Source organism: Lepidochelys kempii, chromosome 7 (assembly GCF_965140285.1).
Source record: "Lepidochelys kempii isolate rLepKem1 chromosome 7, rLepKem1.hap1, whole genome shotgun sequence".
Classification (NCBI taxonomy): Eukaryota; Metazoa; Chordata; order Testudines; family Cheloniidae; genus Lepidochelys; species Lepidochelys kempii.
In genome coordinates, this window is record NC_136386.1 from 48,096,686 (window position 1) to 48,119,302 (window position 22,617).

General features: G+C 52.1%; 1 protein-coding gene across 1 annotated transcript; it reads left to right on the forward strand.

Annotated features, from left to right (window-relative positions):
• Window positions 1–1,353: 1,353 nt before the first annotated feature.
• TMEM115 (transmembrane protein 115) lies at window positions 1,354–17,714 on the forward strand. The gene is made up of 2 exons (XM_073352561.1): window positions 1,354–2,538; window positions 16,022–17,714. Exons 1-2 carry the CDS (start codon window positions 1,685–1,687, stop codon window positions 16,239–16,241), a joined length of 1,074 nt encoding a protein of 357 aa, XP_073208662.1. The 5' UTR covers window positions 1,354–1,684; the 3' UTR covers window positions 16,242–17,714.
• Window positions 17,715–22,617: the final 4,903 nt, after the last annotated feature.

Below are 22,617 nucleotides of genomic sequence, written 5' to 3' on the forward strand. Positions count from 1 at the left end.
CAGGGTTTAGCCCTGGATTGTGTAACCCCTGCAGCCTAGCTGCGTGAAGGAACCCCCGGCAAAGGGAGGATGGACAAGCTGAGGATCAGGACCTGTCATGATGAACCCCCAGCACGGCCTTCCCCCTGTTCCCAGTCTGTCCCCTCTCCCAGGAGGCGGGTGTCCCGCTGCCCGGGGAGCATGGGGCACCCAGGTTTGCAGTTCCATCACACCTCACTGCCTGGGTTTACCTTAGGGTGACCAGACATCCCGATATTAGGGGCTTTCTTTTATATACGCAACTACTACTCCCCATCCCCGAAAAGGTGTCCTGATTTTTCACACTTGCTATCTGGTGTCCCTAGTTTACCTACATCACTAGACCCGTTCCCTGCTGCAGAGGCTGCCCAGCGGTGCGGCTGCAGGAGGGGGCGAGGCAGGTCCCATTTCCCCACCCCTGGGCCCCTACCGGCCCCCAGCTCCCTAGGTCAGGGCTGGGATTCTGCTTTGAGGCCCTGTCCCGAGCCTGGGCGCACAGGGAGCCGCTGGCCGGTGTGGCTCGTGCTGCCCTGGGGCAGCCACATCCCGCGCTGTGCTCCCCTCCCCCCAGCCCCTGCGGGCTGCTCGTGGAGACACGCTCTGAGCGAGCGCACGGGCCAGCTTCCCCCTGCCCTGGAGAACTCCACCTCCACCCAAAACTACACCCCCCAGCACCCTTTTCGCCAACGGCGGCCCTGGTTCCGGCCAGCCCGGTGCATGCTGGGACGTGTCGTTCTTCTCCCCGTTGCGTCCCGTGGCAGTGCCCAGCCTCGAGACTCGAATTCCCGGCGTGCACCGGGCGGGCCCCGAGGGCGGCGTGCAGGCGCAGTGCCGTGTTTGTCCGTGTCGCCTCTCGGCGGGGGAGTGAGTGACTGAGGCGGCCGCGGCCTGGCCCGGGGGAGCGCTCAGCGGCGTGGGGTGTCGAGCGGGGCCGCAGCCGGGCGGGAGGCGGGGTCGGGGGGCGGCGAGGCTGAGTGAGGCCTGCGGGGTCGGGCCCGGGGCAGGCCGGCCAGCCCCCTGAGGTGAAGCGGGGCGTGAGGGGCAGGCCCAGGGACCCGGCCACCCCCGCCCGTGCGCACACGGCCAAGGGGAGCCGGGCTCTGCCCCGCCCGCTGGCGTAAGGGACGAGCGGGGGGTGGTGTAACCGGGGGCAGGGGGCACAGGGTGGGGCGGACGAGCAGGGGGTGGCGTAACCGGGGGCAGGGGGCACAGGGTGGGGCGGACGAGCGGGGGGTGGTGTAACCGGGGCAAGGGGCACGGACGAGCGGGGCAGGACAGGCAGGGGGCACGGGGTGGGGCGGACGAGCGGCGGTGGGGTAACGGCGTGCAGGGGGGTGGGGTGGAGGGACTCCAGTGGGCTCTGGGGTATCTGAGCATTTTGGGTGGCAGGGCCAAGAGAATCTGGGCTCGTCCCTCTTGGCTTCTCTGGTAGGCAGGGTAACGGTCCCCTGCTGTGCCATTCCGGGGAGGCTGATCAGCAGGGCGGAGAGGCTCTGTCGTCCCCCCTCTCCCGGGGCCTGTGGTGGCCGGTGTCAGGACTGAGGTCCACTCTATCCATATTGAGGAAGAGTTGGAGAGGGGGCTTCTGGATGCATGACTCCCCAAAAAGTATCAGATCAAGGCCCCTGACTGGTTCAGCGAAGGTGTGTGTGGGAAGAGATTCAACATGAACCGGTACCTCCCAGTAGCCCGGCAGCATTTTCTAGCTGTGCTGGCCAGCACCAGTGTGGTAGTGAAGTCCATCTGTGCCACTGTCATCCTGCTCTACCTTCTATCCTTTGCTGTGGACACGGTGTTCGGGCTCGGCGTGACTCCTGGTTACCTCTTTCCACCCAACTTTTGGATCTGGACGTTGGCCACACACAGTGTGGTGGAGAAGCATGTCTGGGACGTTGGTGTGAGCCTGGCCACAGTAGTGCTGGCTGGTAGGCTGCTGGAGCCCCTGTGGGGAGCACTGGAGCTCCTGATCTTCTTTGCAGTTGTGAATATCTCAGTGGGGCTTCTGGGAGCCTTTGCCTACTTTCTCACCTACGTGGGTTCCTTCAATCTCTTGTACCTGTTTACTGTTCGCATCCACGGCATGCTGGGCTTCCTTGGTGGAGTCTTAGTGGCCCTCAAGCAGACCATGGGCGACAGCACTGTCCTGAAGGTGCCCCAGGTGCGGATGAAAGTGGTCCCTATGCTCTTACTCCTTATCCTGGCTGTTCTGAGGCTGACCACCCTAATTGAAAGCAACCTGTTGGCTTCTTATGGCTTTGGGGTCCTCTCCAGCTGGATCTATCTTCGTTTCTACCAGCGGCACAGTAGGGGACGTGGAGATATGTCGGACCACTTTGCCTTTGCCACGTTCTTCCCCGAGATCCTGCAGCCCGTGATTGGTTTGGTGGCCAACTTGGTGCATGGCATCTTGGTGAAGGTAAAAGTTTGTCGGAAAACAGTGAAGCGTTATGATGTGGGTGCTCCTTCATCCATCACTATCAGCCTGCCTGGAACAGACCCGCAGGATGCTGAGAGGAGAAGGTATTGTATGTTCCCTTGAAATATATTGTGTGGTTAGAGATCATGAGTTCATGTAGCATACCCAGTGCTAGATACCTACTAAAGGAGAACTAAGATGAGTTTTAATAAGACAACAAAACTGCTTGGTTTCAAATGACTATGTCTAGGTTTAAATGTTATAAGGCAGGGGTCCCCAACGCGGTGTCCGCGGGAGCAATGGCGCCCGCCGGGGCAGTTGTGTGCGCCCACAAGACACCATGCCGCCACCGGAGAACCGCCTGCTGAAATGCCGCCAAGAAGCGTTGCTGTTTCTCGGCAGCATTTCAGCAACGGGGTGTCTGGCGCCCGCCACAGTCTTCTGGGAATAGGAATGTGCTATTCCCACAGAAAGGTTGGGGACCACTATCACAAGGACTATTTTTTAAAAAGGGAATGTTTGAAAATCTGCCCCTCCTTTACTTGACTTTCTCAATCTGAATTCAGGGCTCTGTGTTTACCCCCTGAATCTGACATTGGGGAGCCATCAACTATTGTCTGCGCTAGGATTTTTTCCCTGTTGCAGCCCTACTAGTGACAGCAGCAATGGAGGCCCTGGTGAGGGACAGCTGCATTTTAGGGCCTAATGTCATCTGGTTCTACTGAGAGCAGATCTACTCACACACTGTTAAAAACACTCATGCCTTGTGCACAGTAGCACTCCAACCATTGCTATTGCTAGTGAAACTTCAGCGATGGTAACCACAAGAAGTTCTGAGGGGGATCCTTCTACAGACAAGGTCTCTTAAGGGGAATGAAATCCTGAGGTCAGCAGGTGGCAATCCTTTTAGTTCACCTCTTACTATTCTTCTCTCCCCACCACCTGCAAAAAAAAAAAAAAAGAAAAGAAAAAAAAGAAAAATACAACCACCCAAGGAAAGGGACCTTCTGAGTATCGAACCAGAACATTCCATCAGCACTGGAGCTCACTTTAGAAGTGGGAGCCTTCTCATCATTCCCATTTAAGAATTCAAGGGAAGCTGTTGAACCTTCCTTTTTAAAAAATATTAACTTTGTTCCTAATACATGGCTTAGATCCTTGCCATTTTAATAATGTAGTCCTTGTGCACATGCTTAACTTTAAGTGCAAGAATATTCCTGTTGAAATCAGTGGGCTGAAGGTTCATGAGTCTCCACATGACTGGGGCCTTATTTTGCTCTTTGCCAGTCATGCTAGTTTACTCTTTCTCCCTTTTCCCAAATGGGGAAGAGAATGAGCTGAGTCAGTTTCACCATTTCTAGTCGCTTTCATTTCCTGGATTTTTGAACCCAGGCAGCTGGTTGGGTTTGAACTCAATGGCAAACTATTTAAAAAGAAAAATTGCAAACACTATTGTAAATTTGTTTTCATGAACTGTTTTATTCATGGTCAGATTTTGCACACATTCCCTTTAACTTCTCAGTTGACTGTACCTCCTGTGCAATCTGATTGTGTGTTTCATGAGTTTCGAAAGCGAGTGAGGCAAGAAACCTTCACATTTTATTGTCTTCAGTGTAAACATTTCCCTGTATTCAGGTTAGTCCTGTTTGGGGGAGATAGGGCTTCGAATAATGGTAACTGATTCAAGCTTCTGCTAGAGCTAGAGAGGTGGCAGTAACCTGAGCAGCTGCCACATCTCCACGGCTGCTCAGTTGGTAATTTCCCACAGGCTGTTCAGGGAAGATTTGCTTAAATAAGTCTCAACCCCAGCTTGGAGTATACAATGTGAAATGGAGCTAAGAACCTGCTGAAAAGAGCTGCCAACTAATCATGTTCTTGTTAATGAAGGCTCAATGTAATGGACAAGGTAACACTAAAAGGGGTACTAGTGGCACCTTAGAGACTAACCAATTTATTTGAGCATAAGCTTTCGTGAGCTACAGCTCACTTCATCGGGTACATTCAGTGGAAAATACAGTGAAGAGATTTATATACACACAGAACCTGAAAAAATGGGTGTTATCATACACACTGTAAGGAGAGTGATCACTTAAGATGAGCTATTACCAGCGAGGGTGGGGGGAGAGAAAACCTTTTGTAGTGATAATCAAGGTGGGCCATTTCCTGTAGTTAACAGGAATGTCCGAGGAGCAGTGGGGGCAGGAAATAAACATGGGGAAATAGTTTTACTTTGTGTAATGACACATCCACTCCCAGTCTCTATTCAAGCCTTTTCTGGGCCTTCTAGGTAGCTGCCCAGCCTCAGGTGCTTTCCACCTGGCATTCAACTGTGTGGCCATTCCCTAAAGCAGAAGTCATAATGTATTGCTTTGTGCTGTGGAACAGACTTTTGTTATATCAGTTGAGGATAAAAGAGAGTTGGCGAAGGGTTAAATCCCCACCCAACTGTATGGTTTCTTGGTTGCAGATGGTCTGTTGGGATTGAGGATAAAAGTGCAGTGGAGAGAGGACCCCTCTGTCCCTCCACTGGCAGGTTAAGTAGGAATGTTCATAGGTAGCCGCTGTCAGAAGGTGGCATCACCGGCCAGGAGGGATTAAAGTGGAGGAGTCCTGCTAGGAGTACTGGAGATGTGGAGGATCCTGCTAGAGGGGAGGGAAGGAGCTGAAATGAGATTGCATGTCCGGGTGGAGAACATTTTTAGTGCAGGAAAACAAATAACTAGAATACAACATGCACTGACAGTTCAGCTCGTTGCTATGTGCCCTCTGCTATGAATCCCCCCATTGCACTCCCCATTTCCGCAACAGCTGCCAATGCCAGGTATCCAGAGCATTATAGGATGCACTGTAGTCAAGGTGTATTCTTGGGGTAGGCTGATGCTTTGTTTTGCTTAGGTTTGGAGAACTGAGGGAGGAAGCCTAGAGGGGAAAGGGAGGGTTTGGCTCCAGTGCAGTTGCAGAACTTATAATAAAAACCATCTGTACATATTTGCTGATGCCCTAGATCTGAGCTTTCTTCAGGGTTGGAAATCCAGCCCTTCTGTGTGGAGGAAAGCTCTTCTCAGCTTCATATTACCTTCCTAGCTGCCTGCAATGTTGGGCTGGATTGGGCTTCTGAAATGTCCTGCTAGCCAGATCATCTTTTCCTCCTCCTCAGAGCTGGCTGTCAAGCTGGCTTCTCGTAGCTCATCCAGAAGTGCTGACGCTATTGCCTCACAATGACTGCTGGCTGAATTTTAAATGAAAGCTTCGTGTTTCAGGATAGAGGGTTGATCCTGCTCATGTGATGGGGTACAGATAAGAGTACACCTGCTCCCTGGCCTTTTAGAATGGCTAACTCTGGAGCAGGTGCAGACCATGTGGGCACTGCAGCCCCTTGCCCCTGTGGCTTGTTCTGAGCTCCACGCTGAGTGTTTTACCCAGAGAGTCAGTTTCCTTGATGTGGGTGTTTTTTCTCTGGAGTCTCCCTCCCTGGTGACACATCATTTGCTTAAACAGGCAGAGGTGCATATGCCTTGTGGGAGCGGAGAGGGCATATGACCAGCCTTTCTGTTAGGGTGAGCCACTGGGAGCCCTAAGTGCCTGCGCAGTAGTTGTATCTGAAATCCTTCAGTCCCTTCCTGGACCCACACAGCTTGACTCTCACAGAGCCCAGTTGCTTTGGCCTTTCTGACTAACGTGGGGTGTATAGACAATGGCAATGAGGACTGCAGATGGCTGTGGACATGGGCACTAGGCAAAGCAGTGAAGAGGCTGATGTGAACAGTCCCTCTGCAGAAGCAGCTCTCTGTCCTAAGTCTGTGATGGGTTTAAGCAGACAGGAGAAAAGGGCATGGGGAGTGGTTTTAAAAACTAGGCAGAATTCTCTTCCAGGGTAGGCCACAGATTTGCAGCTGTGCCACGTACAAAGCTGCCGTTGACATCAGTGGAAGCTGAGTGCCTGCAGTGAGGGTGGAAATAGGTATTCCTGCCCTGCTGATGTCTTGACACCAATATTCTAGTCACATCAGAGAGCATCTGGGTCTCAGCATGATTCACTAAAGCTTCCTAGGGTGAATTGATTTGTTCAGAGAGGTGCTAGCTGCAGCCCCTGTGCTCTGCCTCCACTCAAGAGGTCTCCCCTGAGGCTTCTCTGAGCTGCCAGTCTTTTCCCAGGACCTCCTCAGGACCTGCAAGTCAGTCTTGGGGACCAGGTCTGCAGCTGCCACTGAGGGGGAGGACCTCCTCACAGAACCGCTGCTAAGCAACCCGCCATATCTGTGTGCAGGTGGTGGAGTCCTCTCTGGTATGCCAGAGGATTGTCCTGGCTGGCACCACCAGAATCAGAGACCTCCTGGATTACGATCAGAGGGACTGGGTGGACCCCTTGGCCGGTGCATGGGGCTGCCAACCCTGCATGTCCTGTGTCATGCTCCATGAATCATAGAATATCAGGGTTGGAAGGGACCTCAGGAGGTCATCTAGTCCAACCCCCTGCTCAAAGCAGGACCAATCCCCAACTCAATCATTCCAGCCAGGGCTTTGTCAAGCCTGACCTTAAAAACCTCTAAGGAAGGAGATTCCACCACCTCCCTAGGTAACGCATTCCAGTGCTTCACCAGCCTCCTAATGAAAAAGTTTTTCCTAATATCCAACCTAAGCCTCCCGCACTGCAACTTGAGACCACTACTCCTTGTTCTATCAACTGCTACCACTGAGAACAGTCTAGATCCATCCTCTTTGGAACCCCCTTTCAGGTAGTTGAAAGCAGCTATCAAATCCCTCCTCATTCTTCTCTTTTGCAGACTAAAGAATCCCAGTTCCCTCAGCCTCTCCTCATAAGTCATGTGTTCCAGTCCCCTAATCATTTTTGTTGCCCTCCGCTAGACGCTTTCCCATTTTTCCACGTCCTTCTTGTAGTGTGGGGCCCAAAACTGGACACAGTACTCCAGATGAGGCCTCCCTGATGTCGAATAGAGGGGAATGATCACGTCCCTCGATCTGCTGGCATCTTATACAGCCCAAAATGCCATTAGCTTTCTTGGCAGAAAGGGCACACTGTTCATAGAATCATAGAATATCAGGGTTGGAAGGGACCCCAGAAGGTCATCTAGTCCAACCCCCTGCTTGAAGCAGGACCAATTCCCAGTTAAATCATCCCAGCCAGGGCTTTGTCAAGCCTGACCTTAAAAACCTCTAAGGAAGGAGATTCTACCACCTCCCTAGGTAACGCATTCCAGTGTTTCACCACCCTCTTAGTGAAAAAGTTTTTCCTAATATCCAATCTAAACCTCCCCCACTGCAACTTGAGACCATTACGCCTCGTTCTGTCATCTGCTACCATTGAGAACAGTCTAGATCCATCCTCTTTGGAACCCCCTTTCAGGTAGTTGAAAGCAGCTATCAAATCCCCCCTCATTCTTCTCTTCTGCAGGCTAAACAATCCCAGCTCCCTCAGCCTCTCCTCATAAGTCATGTGTTCCAGACCCCTAATCATTTTTGTTGCCCTTCGCTGGACTCTCTCCAATTTATCCACATCCTTCTTGTAGTGTGGGGCCCAAAACTGGACACAGTACTCCAGATGAGGCCTCACCAATGTCGAATAGAGGGGAACGATCACGTCCCTCGATCTGTTCGCTATGCCCCTACTTATACATCCCAAAATGCCATTGGCCTTCTTGGCAACAAGGGCACACTGCTGACTCATATCCAGCTTCTCGTCCACTGTCACTCCTAGGTCCTTTTCCGCAGAACTGCTGCCTAGCCATTCGGTCCCTAGTCTGTAGCTGGGCATTGGGTTCTTCCGTCCTAAGTGCAGGACCCTGCACTTATCCTTATTGAACCTCATCAGATTTCTTTTGGCCCAATCCTCCAATTTGTCTAGGTCCTTCTGTATCCTATCCCTCCCCTCCAGCGTATCTACCACTCCTCCCAGTTTAGTATCATCCGCAAATTTGCTGAGAGTGCAATCCACACCATCCTCCAGATCATTTATGAAGATATTGAACAAAACCGGCCCCAGGACCGACCCTTGGGGCACTCCACTTGATACCGGCTGCCAACTAGACATGGAGCCATTGATCACTACCCATTGAGCCCGACAATCTAGCCAGCTTTCTACCCACCTTATAGTGCATTCATCCAGCCCATACTTCCTTAACTTGCTGACAAGAATACTGTAGGAGACCGTGTCAAAAGCTTTGCTAAAGTCAAGAAACAATACATCCACTGCTTTCCCTTCATCCACAGAGCCAGTTATCTCGTCACAGAAGGCAATTAGATTAGTCAGGCATGACTTGCCCTTGGTGAATCCATGCTGTCTGTTCCTGATCACTTTCCTCTCCTCTAAGTGCTTCAGAATTGATTCCTTGAGAACTTGCTCCATGATTTTTCCAGGGACTGAGGTGAGGCTGACTGGCCTGTAGTTCCCAGGATCCTCCTCCTTCCCTTTTTTAAAGATGGGCACTACATTAGCCTTTTCCAGTCGTCCGGGACCTCCCCCAATCACCATGAATTTTCAAAGATAATGGCCAATGGCTCTGGAATCACATGCACCAACTCCTTTAGCACTCTCGGACGCAGAGCATCCAGCCCCATGGACTTGTGCCCATCCAGCTTTTCTAACTAGTTCCGAACCACTTCTTTCTTCACAGAGGGATGGTCACCTCTTCCCCTTGCTGTGCTGCCCAGTGCAGTAGTCTGGGAGCTGACCTTGTTCGTGAAGACAGAGGCAATAAAAGCATTGAGTACATTAGCTTTTTCCACATCTTCTGTCACTAGGTTGCCTCCCTCATTCAGTAAGGGGCCCACACTTTCCTTGACTTTCTTCTTGTTGCTAACATACCTGAAGAAACCCTGCTTGTTACTCTTAACATCTCTTGCTAGCTACAACTCCAGGTGTGATTTGGCCTTCCTGATTTCCCTCCTGCATGCCTGAGCAATATTTTTATACTCCTACCTGGTCATTTGTCCAATCTTCCACTTCCTGTAAGATTCTTTTTTGTGTTTAAGATCAGCAAGGATTTCACTGTTAAGCCAAGCTGGTCGCCTGCCATATTTACTATTCTTTCTACACGTCAGGATGGCTTGTTCCTGTAACCTCAATAAGGATTCTTTAAAATACAACCAGCTCTCCTGGACTCCTTTCCCCCTCATGTTATTCTGCCAGGGGATCCTGCCCCTCAGTTCCCTAAGGGAGTCAAAGTCTGCTTTTCTGAATTCCAGGGTCTATATTCTGCTGCTCTCCTTTCTTCCTTGTGTCAGGATCCTGAACTCAACCACCTCATGATCACTGCCTCCCAGGTTCCCATCCACTTTAGCTTCCCCTACTAATTCTTCCCGGTTTGTGAGCAGCAAGTCAAGAAGAGCTCTGCCCCTAGTTGGTTCCTCCAGCACTTGCACCAGGAAATTGTCCCCTACACTTTCCAAAAACTTCTTGGATTGTCTGTGCACCGCTGTATTGCTTTCCCAGCAGATATCAGGGTGATTGAAGTCTCCCATGAGAACCAGGGCCTGTGATCTAGTAATTTCTATGAGTTGCCGGAAGAAAGCCTCGTCCACCTCATCCCCCTGGTCTGGTGGTCTATTGCAGACTCCCACCATGACATCACCCTTGTTGCTCACACTTCTAAACTTAATCCAGAGACTCTCAGGTTTTTCTGCAGTTTCATACCGGAGCTCTGAGCAGCCGTACTGCTCTTTTATGTACAATGCAACTCCCCCACCTTTTCTGCCCTTCCTGTCATGAAGTGAGGGCAGCCTAGCCTCCTGCTTCTCTTACTTTCTTCGAGTGGGTCCTGTAGATGAGTGCTCTCCACTCACCCGAGCCCTCCAGAACTCCTCATCAGGCCCCTGCCCCATGAGCCTCCTCAGCTGCCCCCGACATGCTATCTAAGTTGGCTGAACGACATCCAGCCAGTTGGTCCACCTCTGAACCAGGACCAGGAAACATCTGTACATGCTCATGCTTCATACTATCCACTTATTCACCCTTTGGTTCCACTCTGACACCAAGTGGCAGGGCCTGCTGCCACCTGCTGAGGGTGAAGAACCAGTCTGTGCTCCACTTTGATCTCACAGCCCACTGGGGATGTGACTCCTCCACAGTGTCGTGAGCACTGTTGTGTACCTGGCATGATTCACAAACTTCCCCCTACACCTGTTCCTTTTGTGGGGAGAGGGAGACCCTGGCGCACGTGTATACAGAATGTGTCAGGTTGCAGCCCCTCTTCTGGCTCCTCCAAAACCTCTTACTGAGGTTCTGGTTGCACTTTTCCCTGAATCTGATTCTTGCACAACCCATCCACGGCCCCACGATGTCACGGGACCTGCTTGTCAGCTTCCTCTTGGTGCTAGCCAAGATGACCATCCATCGTACCAGGAGAAGAAAGCTGGCTGTGGGCGGGGGGGCTGGGAGTGGGGGAGAGGAAGGGTGCTCTGTGCCTGTGGGGCCTATTTCTTGTCCGCTTATATCTCTGGGCAGTGTCTACTGATTCCTGGGATGCCTTTGAGGAGTGGTGGTGCTGTCTGGGGTGCTCTGCTCTGCGTCCCCTTCTGGTTCCTTGATTTCCAGCCTTTAATCTCAAGCCCATTCCTGTTTTCTCTTTGGTTGTCCCCAGCAATTAATTGTAGCCTGGATCTAGTGCTTCCTCTCCTGTAATTGAGGGGACAGGCCTTTAGCTATGGGTGGGTCTAGACCTGCCTGGCCCCTGCCCTGCCTCAGAGAAGGTGGGACAGTTTGCTTTCCACTAAACCAGCTCTGGGAGAGCAATAACAATGGCGCATGTTGCTGGTTCAAGTGCTTCCTCTTTCTCCAGCCGACCCAGGTTCCAAGTACTCTCATTTGGTGGTGTCTTTGTGTATGAGCTGAGGAGGAAATCTCAGGTGGGTCCTATTAAGATGGTGAGGTACGGTGGGATCTGGAACAGGCTTAGGCCTGTGGCTCATGTTGGTGTTGCACTGAGTCTCATGCAGTTACCGCAGACCTGCTAAATTCTGTCCAGTCCAGGGATGGGCAAACTATGGCCCGGGGGCCACATCCAGCCCTCCAGACATTTTAATCCGGCCCTCGAGTTCCTGCTGGGCAGCAGGGCCTGGGGCTTGCCCCCCTCCGGCACTCCAGCTGGGGAGTGGTGTCGGGGGCTTGCGCCACTCCGTGCAGCTCCCAGAAGCAGCGGCATGTCCTCCTTCCAGCTCCTACACGTAGGAGTAGCCAGGGGGCTCCGCACGCTGCCCCCACCCCAAGCGCTGCCCCCACAGCTCCCATTGGCCGGGAACTGTGGCCAATTGGGAGCTGCAGGGATGGCGCCTGCGGACAGGGCAGCGTGCAGAGTTGCCTGGCTGCACCTCCATGTAGGAGCTTCAGAGGGGACATGCCGCTGCTTCTGGGAGCTGCTTGAGGTAAGTGCCACCCAGAGCCTACACCCCGATCCCCCTCCTGCGCCCCAACCCCCTTCCCCACCCCTGATCCCCCTCCCTCCCTCCAAACCCCTCCATCCTAGCCTGGAACAACCTCCTGCACCCCCAACCCCTCATCCCCAGCCCCACTCCATAGCCTGCACCTGCAGCCAGATCCCTCTCCACCCGCACCCCAACCCTCTGCACCAGCTCAGAGCCCTCTCCCGCACCCTGAACTCCTCATTTCTGGCCCCACTCCAGAGCCTGCACCCCAGCCAGAGCTCTCACCCCCTCCCAACCCCCAATTTCAAGAGCATTCATGGCCCGCCATACAATTTCCATACCCAGATGTGGCCCTTGGGCCAAAAAGTTTGCCAATCCCTGGTCTAGTCCGTCCTTGTCCCAGGCACTCATGTGGAGTTGTTCCCTTTGGATACATACACCAGGTTACGTTTTAAAGCAACTTTAGCACTGGAGAAAGCAGCCAGCTTGAGAGCCCAGGAGACTCGACCCACAGAAATGGGGATCTGATGAGCAGCAGCAGTGCAAACTCCCCAGCCACAGTTACCTTGTCAGTATACCTCAGCCATGTCCTGGAGGGAACTTGCCTCTAGGGAAGAGACAATTGTTTCCTCCCCTCCTTCTAGCCAATAAGTAAATTTGGCAGGCTCTTGGACTGTGGCTGGGCAGTGAACAGAAATGACTCAGAGCTGGAATGTGTCTCGTGCTGCATCTTGCACCATGCAGCATAATTTCCCAGTAGACAGTGAGCGCTCCTAGATAATGTGGCACAGCAAGTGTGAGTCAATGGCCAGTGCAGATTCAGAGCAGACTCTCTGCAAGGGGCTTGCAGTGAGGGTTGCATTGTAATCCATTACTGACTTGGAAAACAAATGTCCTTGTTTTGATGTAGAATAGATAAAGCACCCGTTTGGCTTCATATATCTTAACTTCTCTGGTCTGGCTTCCTGCTGCAATGAGGGTTAAATTACCTTGGATACATGGGGTGGGAAAAGACAGCTCTAGAGATGGGTTTCTCTGTTTAACAGGCCTTTGTCTTGGGTCCTTGTTTCTGCCTTTCCCTCTCTTCTTGCTTCTCTGCTACTGTCTCACCACTCCCTTCTTGTTTTTGTGGGTGGTGTTGGAATTATTAATTTTTGCGCAAGGTATTATTACAATGCTAGTTAGACCATAAATTCCTTTATTAAATCCAAAGCCCAAATGGTGTTTATACAATTGCTTTGAACATGCCTAACAAGCCTAAATAATAAGCAATTTACTACACCCAATACAGTAACAACACATAAGCATTTGATCAAGATATTTACACTCAATGGGCTAAACCCAAGAGTGCTTAGACCCATATTGGTCTGCTCCAACATAGTCAGGCAGATGCTAGCAATGAACCTTTTAAGAGTTTACTTTTGCTGCCCTTCAACAAACAAGAGATGTCATTGCCAGTTACTGACCTTAGCTAAAAACCAGTTGGAGATACTTCATCCTTATTTCCAATCTTAATCCAGATAATATTTACAATCCTCAAGGCTTTGCCTCCCCTGCTTCTTGCGGACTAACAGTTTTTCAATGCACCGGGGCTCACATAAGCTTTCACACTGGTGTGGGGAGTGGGAAGGGCCATGTTGGCTCATTTTAAGACCGATTCTGTTCATTTTATTTAAAATCATCCGCTATGACCTGTATGGGTCAGAGGCCGCCTTTTTAGAAACGTCCCCTTATCTCATCAGTTAGTCTTTGAACCAGACGTCCTCCACACTTCATTCCCTCTGGCCTTATGACTCATTGTTTCAAGGTATTCCTTCTACTTGCTAGTCAGGGTCTCTTTACAACATGGATATATTTCATTAATCAGATTTAAACTATCTCTAATCTGTAATTTTATATTTATCCAGCAGTGGTATCTCCTAGGCTACCTTTACTCCTTCCCCTTCAAAGACCCTTTCTCCCAGCTGGGGGCAGCTAGATGGGAGAGCGTTGCCTGAAATGGCACTTCCCACCCCTAGGCAATGATTGCACTGTGTCAAGAGCTCTCCCAGCCTCTTCTGGCCCAAAGAACAAGAAACCACTGGCCAATGTGTGCTGCACCCTCTGACCTGTCAGTCTCCTCCACCTCCTTTCTTTCTCTCTTCCTCTTCAGTCTCTTACCTCCCTATGCCTCAGGATGAAGCCTGTGTCCCTCCTACCCCAGTGGCAGCAGGAGTAAAACTGATAAGGATGATGCCAGTTTCACTCCACAAAAAGAAAAGGAATACTTGTGGCACCTTAGAGACTAACCAATTTATTTGAGCATAAGCTTTCGTGAGCTACAGCTCACTTCATCGGATGCATACTTGCATAATGACAGTTGCATTTCCTGCCAGCATGCTTGGGGGAAGCAGTTTGTGTAGGAGCAACCTAGGGAAGATTCTCCCAGGAGGGGGTGGACATTGGTTAACACAGGGCAGATGGGGGCACAGGATGCCCCCAGGCCTGCACCAAATGTAATCTCCTGGCATGCATATATTCTACACACACTCCCACGCTCTTCAGAATTTCCCTTCAGAAGGGTGGGGGCTTGACCTCAGCTGATGAGCTGACATTAATCCCAGAAAAGGGGGGGGGGATAATGTTATCAGCAGAAGAGTAACGGTGGCACTGAACAGTACTCCTGAGTGATCTAACGCTACATTCGATAAGCTGAGGCATTCGATAAGCTGCTTCTCTTACCTTGTCTGCTTCTCTGCCAGCACCATATTTCAAATGACATCATACTAATAATGAAGGGAAGCTGCAGTTTGGTCGTGCTGCCTTCTAGGACTCCAGCAGTGTCCGTTTGGGGGCAGGAGTTAGGTGGAAGGACCAGGGAGGAAGGGGTTGACTCTCCAACCAGTCAGATTGTCCAAATACACATCTTAGGAGCCACTGTGAGCTCCCAGTGAGGACCTAGGGGCCCTAATTCAGAGGCCAGTGTTTGAAATCTTTGTCCTTTGTCTCTGAAGATTTCAGTGTAGTGTGTGGGAGGAGAATGTTCTCTTCTGTGTTCAGACTGGCTGAAATCCTTCTATTGCCTAAACTGGATCACAGAATCGCTGCCCAGTCCCTATTAGTATTTATTACTAATCAATAGTGCCTACAAGTCTCAGTTAGGATCAGGGCCCTGTAGGAGCATTCAGACATATAGTAAAAGGTGGTCTCTGCCAATCTCATGGGTCTCATATCAATGCTGCATTCGCAAGGGATATACCCATAAGTGCAACTGACCATACTTGGGGAGGGCAGCAGGAAGAGGGTCTTGGTTCAGATGCTGTCCTGACTGAAGCCAAGATCCTGAAAGATTCTCTTCCTTGGGAGAACCTCCCAAATCCCATTCAGCGGTGTTTTTACCAAATGTGGTTCTTCGTGTTGATGGCCTAACCTGGTGGGTTGCTACCTTTCAGGAGATCCTGATCTGTTCAGATCTTAGCAAGGCTATCCAAGACATAGCCACAGGAGGGTCTGTGCTTACTGGTGGCTAGATCTGGGGAGTAACTGCAGGAGCTCTGCATTTCCCTGGCACGTAGGCCTCTGCACTGTGAAATTCCCCTGCAAGGCATACCCACTAAGAAGGACTGTGTTGGTGCATTCACTACTGCCCATAGCATCTCCCACGCAAGAGCAGCCAAGTGAAACTGACACAAAAACCCTACTGCCTCTCCTGGAGATAGGTGGTGTGGAGGAGGTGCAGAGACACATCCTTAACTCTTTGCTGCTGCTGAGGGTGCTCTGCCATGGGGTGATGAGCAGATGGGGCTGGACTAAACCGTAAACCTGTCACAGACTGGGAGAAGTAGCAGCCAGAATAAAAGGGAGATACACCTGAAGCGAGAGGGATGGAGAGCTTGCATGCAGGTTTGGTGGAGAGAGTTATGAGCCAGCAGGAGGTGTGTGGGGAACAGTAGCCACTCAGAGACTGAACCAGAGGAAGTGGGGCAGAAATGCAGCAAAAGGAGAGTGGGGGGGGGGGAACTGAGCAGGGCTATTGTATTGGAGTTCTTTTGCTCCCACCCTAGTGGTGATTTGGGCTGGACAGATGGTCAATAGAAGCATTGGGAGATCTCCCCCCACCCCCCAAATACCCATGAAGTGCCCAGCATGCTGTAACACGTACTTTGTCCTGTCTCCCTGGGAGTGTCTGAAGCTGATCCTGCACTAACCCTGTCCATCCTTGTCCTGCAGACAACTCGCCCTGAAGGCACTGAATGAGCGGTTGAAACGCGTGGAGGACCAGTCAGCGTGGCCCAGCATGGAGGACAATGAGGATGAGGGAAGTGCCAAGGCGGACAGCCCGCTGCTCCCTGAGAAGAGCCAAAGTAGCCGGGATGCCAGTGCTGCAGGGAAAGGAGCCAGCCAGGAGTCCAGTCTCATCACCTTTGAGGACGCCTCCCCTCAGCTGTGACCTGTGAACACACCACCTCCCCTTCCCCATCTCTGTGTGTCAGAGTGATCCCTCATATCTTCTCTCACTCCTCTCTGCTCCCCAGTGATGCTGTCTGCAGGGAGCAGGGGGACCCCTCCAGCAACCTCGAGGGGAGAGGGCTACCTCATTCCAGCATTTAATAGCCACAGTTGGCTGATGCCGTGTCTCTAGACTGTCTCTGGGTGGTAACTGTTAGCCAATGCTGGCTCCTTGGAAGGGCTCTCTCTCCTGCTGGGGCTCTGGTTCTCATTCGCTTTTTTCTATGGTGATGTGAGGTTCCTCAAAGACACTAATCAGGGCTGGGCATCAACCACCGAGGGGGGTGGACTCACATGTCTCTTCAGCACAGAACGTGGACTGTTCTGTCCAGAGAGGCCTTACGCTGGCCGCCTCTGCCAGTAGCCACCACTGGAGCTAGCTGACTGTGTACACCTCAGTAGTGGCTGTGGCACTGTCTGGGCAGAGGCATTGGTGTCATCCGGCCTCAGGATTTGCCATGTACATGGTTGGTCAGGTCCTGATTTTGAAGCCTGTGTGCTAGACCACTAGATGACCCTCACAGCATCCCAGAGAGCAAACTCAGCAAGTGATACAGTACTTTCTCTCTTTTACTTTTGTGGTGGTGGTTGTTAAAAGTACCCTGCAACTTCCTTTTTCCCTTTCAAAGTTAGTTTTCTTACTGCTCTGAGGAGCAGGAAATTTTTCTTAATCCCTTTGCTATATTAACCCTTTCCCCTCTGGCCCCGATTATCTGGCAAGAACTGACTAAGATGAATTCCTGAGTTGGGAATTTGCTATGATCATTAGATAAGCCTGTTTAGCTACAAAGTAAGTGCTTAATACCACTCTCTTGCTGCAGTTGCCTACCATGAATTATTGACTGAAAAGCCTGGGGCCACAGAGCTTTGAGACTAGTCCATGGACATACATCAACCCTAGTCTTTCTGTGGGAGTCCTAGAGGGGTTTAATTTCATTTGTGTTATTGCTACTTTGTTTTTTCTCCAATTTCTTTTGCGGTGATTTAAATTGTAACGCAGCCTCTGAACTGGGTGGGACCTGCGCGTTCACTGCTGCTTGGATGAATCATCTGTGCATTGATTCTTTGTCAGATTGCAAATCTGTTTTATGGTGGGGCTCTTGACAATTCTTCTTTCTGTTTTTTCCCCTCCCTTTGATTAAAATGTTGGTTTCCCCTCTCCTTTTCCCCTCCTCTGTGCTGATGGGCTTTTTTGGAGGGTAGGGGTGGGGAGCACTTAATCTGGAAAAGCTTTCCTTGAGAACCAGCCCCACAAGACCATGCCACTCCAGCTTGTATACTTCCCTGGGAGGCAGCTACCAAATTGAGGAGTGTGCATATGTGATGACTTTTTTTAAAGAGCCACACAAGAAGGTTTTGTCAACTGAGAAATAAACATACGGGAATTTCAGTATCAATAAACAATTATTTCAAAGAGTGCCTCTCACTTTAGTTTGTAGATCACCCAAAGCCCAGGTCTCGTGTGGAGGGTCACCCTTCCATTTCATTTTGTTTCACTTATCTGCTCTGATCCCTACATCACCAGTAAGTCCAAGTCCCATCCTAATGTGTGGCAGAAGTTTTCAAGCTGTGTGTTTCTCTGAGCTGCTGTTGAGCCTTCTGTTTAAGTGTGGCTGCCTCTTTAGTCTAGATGTCTGCTAGAGCACGGGACAAGAGGCTGGCTCTGCCAAGATGAGAGCTGGGGGCGAGGGCTCCTGGGGTTTGGTTGGCATTGGTAGCAGAGGAATTTGGGGGCTGGGTGCTCATCTCTAGCAAGCCATGCTTAGATCCTCACTCAGGCCCTTGAGAAACTAATTCAGTGGGTCTCATCTTAGTCCCCCATTTAGTCACATGGTGGTTTTCAGTCTCTGAGAGCCCCAGGGTTAGAGTGATGGGGGAGCACCATATGATGGTGCTATGAAAGGTGGGGGTTCAGGTTGGAATAACAGGAAATCCTGTGGGTTAGGTGTAACAAAGTGGGGGATTTTCTTGATTTTTTTTTTCAATGGTTTCAAAGGGGGTGGGACTCAGTTTCCCTGGGTGTTACTGGTTTAACAAAGTGATGGGAGAGGGAATTTGTTGTTAGAGGACCAGTGACAACTTGGCACCCTGGCCAAAGCCCGAGAGAATGGATACCCCAGCGACTGGTGACCGGGAGGCCCAGCTCGGGAGTCACAGCCAGTTCTGGCCAGTGGGAGGAATGGGCTGTAGAAAGAGTGGACCCTGGTGACCTGATCAGCTGGTTCCAGCCAGTGGGGAACAAAGGACGGCTGAGAGGAGTCCCAGGTGACCCTGTTTACCTGGATAGAAGACAAAGGACAGAGGTGGGGCTTGGGGGCAGGTGATATCAGATGCCGCGGTCTCTGGACTGGAGAGAGAGAGCAGGCAGAGCCCACCTGGATGCAGGGGAGACTCAGATGTACTGTGCTGAGGGCAGCCAGGCTTGAGGGCCCAGAGAGTTTCCTATGCTGTGTTCAGATGCTCAATAAACCCTCCTGTTTTACGCTGACTGAGAGTCGTTCTGGTCTAGAGATCAGGATTGCACTATTCCCTCTGGGTGTGGAGGCTCTGGGGGTCCAGAGTGAGTAGACTCCCTGAGGGGGCCCATGGCGAGAGACAGGTGTGCTAAAGGCTCAGAGAGGTGCAGTTCTTCGAGTGCTTGCTCATATCGATTCCAATTAGGTGTACATGTGCCGCGTGCACGGCCGTCGGAAAGTTTTACCCTAGCAAGACCCGGTGGGTTGGCTGTGGAGCCCTCTGGAGTGGTGCCTTCAATATATACCCCAGCTGACCTGGCGCCTCTCAGTTCCTTCTTACCGCCCATGATGGTCGTTGGAACTGTGGATTCTTGCTTCGCTTACTCTCCACTCTCCCTAGCGTAATAGTTAATAGTTGTTAGTTATAGTTTGGTTTTTACTTCGTGTTAGTTGGGTTCGGGGGCTTTCCCCTCCTCCCCGATTCTTTTTCTTAGGCTTATGCCCAAAGCTCTGGAATTCAAGCCCTGCAGTTCCTGCTCTAAGCCCATGCCAATGGGCGACCCCCATGACCCCTGCCTGAAGTGTCTGGGGGAGGCTCATCAAGCTGAGAAGTGCAGGATCTGTAGAGGGTTTCATCCTCGGACTAAAAGGAGTGAGACTTTCCATTTAAAGCAGCTCCTCATGGAGGAGGCTCTTAGCCCTCGGCCTCCTGCAGTTTGCGGCGTTCAAGAGACTGGGGGGGGAGTGAGGACACGGCGCGCAGCCTCCCCCGTCCCTCCCTCCAGCCTCCTGAATGCCGCAAGACAGCTGATTGCCGCGGGCAGGAAGCAGGGAGAGCAGGGGGAAGGCGCTGATCCGCGGAGTCTGCCGGCGGGCGGGAGGCGCTGGGTGTGGGGCAAGTAGGGGGGGCTGCCAGCTGTGGACAAAGCAGGCAGTCAAACGACGTTATAGGGGAACATTGCTCAACTTTAAATGAGCATGTTCTGTAATGGAGCAGGGACATAAGATGGAAACAACGTTAAGTGAGAGGACGTTAAGTGGGGAGTTACTGGAGCAAAATCGACCCTAGAACCAACCCAGATAACAGAATTCGTTGGGGCAGTTCTGGACTCCGTGCAGGTGCAAGCCCTCCTGCCAGATGCTCGTTTCCAAGCTATCATGGGCCTCATCTGGAGTCTTCAGAGCTTCCCAACCTCGTCGGCAAGAAGTTGCCTGAGTCTTCTCGGCCACATGGCTTCCTGTACATACGTGACCAGGCATGCCAGGCTCCGACTCCGCCTGTTGCAAGCCTGGCTCGCTTCGGTCTATCGCCCCGGTCATGACGGTCTGAACTTAGTGGTCACCATCCCGGAGCGGGTCCTGGCCTCCCTCCGGTGATCGCTAGATCCCTGGGTGGTGTGCGAAGGAGTCCCTTTTCACAGTCTGCAGCCCTCCTTGTCTCGGGTCATGGATGCATCAGCCCTGGCATGGGGTGCCCACCTCGGAGACCTTCAGATGCGGTGCCTGTGGCCTCCATCCACGCTCTCCTTTCATATCAACGTCTGGGAGCTGATGACGGTGCGCCTTGCCTTTCAGGCCTTCCAGGAACAGCTACAGGGTCGTTGTGTGGCAATCCTCACAGACAACACCATGGCCATGTTCAACAAGCGGAGGGGGCCCGCCCCCTCCCCTCTGTCAGGAGGCTGTTCGACATGGAATTCTGTATAGCCCACTTCATTCACCCAGTGGGGTCCTTTCTCCCCGGGGACCAGAACGCGCTGGTGGACCACCTCAGCAGGTCCTTCCACTCCCATGAGTGGTCACTCCGACTGGATGTCATCCACCCCATCTTTTGAAGGTGGGGGTTTCCCCAGATGGATCTGTTTTGCCTCCCGCAGCAACCGGATATGCCCATCGTTCTGCTCCTTCCAAGGTCGCTGCCTGGGCTCCCTCACAAACATGTTCCTGCTTCTGTGGATGGGTCACCTGTCTTATGCTTTTCCTCCATTTCCCCTTGTGCACAAGGTCCTGCTCAAGATATGCAGGGACAGGGCGCGGGTGATTCTGGTGGCTCTGGCATGGCCCAGGCAGCATTGGTATACCACTCTGCTGGAATTGTTCGTGGACGCTCCAGTCGCGTTGCCTCTTCTTCCCGACCTGCTCCCTCAGGATCACGGTCGCCTCTGCTATTCCGACCTGCAGTCTCTCCACCTCATGGCATGGATGCTGTGTGGCTGAACCCTTTGGAGCTTCTGTGTTCGGAATCTGTACAATAAGTACTGATGGGGAGCAGGAAGCCCTCCACTCAAGCCATGAATCTGATGAAGTGGAAGCGGTTTTCGTGTTGGTGCTACCAGTGCCACACACCCCCTCTCCAGACACCAGTGCCTCTCATTTTGGAGTACCTCCTGGACCTGAAGCAACAAGGCCTGGTGGCGTCCTCTGTGAGGGTTCACCTCGTGACCATCTCGGCCTTTCAACCGGGTGTGTCTGGCCGCTCTGTCTTCGCCATCTAATGGTTGGTCATTTTCTCAAGGGCTTAAACCGCCTCTACTTTCAGGTCTGGCAGCCGGTACTCATGGGGGACCTTGTTTGAGCCGCTGGCCTCATGCTCCCTCCTTTATCTCTCTTGGAAGACAGCTTTCCTTGTCGCTATCACGTCAGCGAGGTGTGTCTCTGAGCCCTTACCTCAGAACTGCCTTACACGGTCTTCCATAAGGATAAGGTGCAACTTTGTCCTCACCAGGCCTTTCTTCCCAAGGTGGTGTCGGCCTTCCATACCAGCCAGGACATTTTCCTGCCAATTTTTGACCCGAAATCGCACGCCGGTCCCCAGGAACAGAGGCTGCACTCCCTCAATGTCCCTAGGGCCCTTGCCTTCTATATCAAGTGCACAAAGCTGTTCAGGAAATCAACACAGCTTTTTGTTGCAGTGGCGGACCGGACGAAAGGCCTCCTGGTCTCCTCTCAGCGGATCTCTTTATGGATCACATCCTGCATCCACGCTTGCCATGAGCTGGCCGGTGTACCGACCTTGGCCGTCACCGCTCACTCCACGAGGGCCCAGGCCTCATCTGCGGCATTCCTGACCCGGTGCCGATCCTGGAGATCTGCAGAACAGCGACTTGGTCCTCGGTGCATACTTTCGCTTCGTGCTACGCCATCTTCCGGTATGCCAGAGACGCCGCGGTGTTTGGTAGAGTGGTACTACAGTCCACGTTACTTAACTCCGACCCCACCCCCTAGGTAAGGCTTGGGAGTCACCTAATTGGAATCGATATGAGCAAGCACTCGAAGAAAAAAGGGTTACTGACCTTTATAACTGTTGTTCTTCGAGATGTGTTGCTCATGTCCATTCCAAACCTGCCCCCCTTCCCCTCTGTCAGAGTAGCTGGCAAGAAGGAACTGGGGAGGCACCAGGTCGGCTGGGGTATATATCGAGCGCCATGAAGGCGCCACTCCAGAGGGCTCCACAGCTGACCCGCCGGGTGTTGCTAGGGTAAAACTTTCTGACGGCCGTGCACGTGGCACGCACGCACCTAATTGGAATGTTGAGAAGGGCTGTCACACTGAAGAGGGTTCCCCCCAGGGACCATATGGGCCAAGAGTGGGCATGTCCTGTAAGTCCGTGACAATGTGGTAGCAGAGGATGGTTTGTGGATGCACCCTGTAGATAGTCGGCTGCAAGCGCAGGCACTTTGCAGTGAGTGCCTGCCAGCGATAAAACGAGGGAATTGAAGGAACCAGCGCGGAAATGGCGTCTAACCAGCTCCAAAAGAGGGACCTGGCACATCTGTGCAGAGAGGGCTGAGTGTGGAGAGGCTCACTAAGGAGCTGCTGATGGCTCAGCTTGTAGAGAATGACCAGTCTGAGGAACAGGCT

Bases quoted from the DNA above. Each gene is read 5' to 3' on its own strand.
- TMEM115 (XM_073352561.1), top strand. From the start codon at position 1,685: ATGAACCGGTACCTCCCAGTAGCCCGGCAGCATTTTCTAGCTGTGCTG. The intron at 2,539-16,021 runs GTATTGTATGTT...CTTGTCCTGCAG, and splicing joins CAGGATGCTGAGAGGAGAAG to ACAACTCGCCCTGAAGGCAC.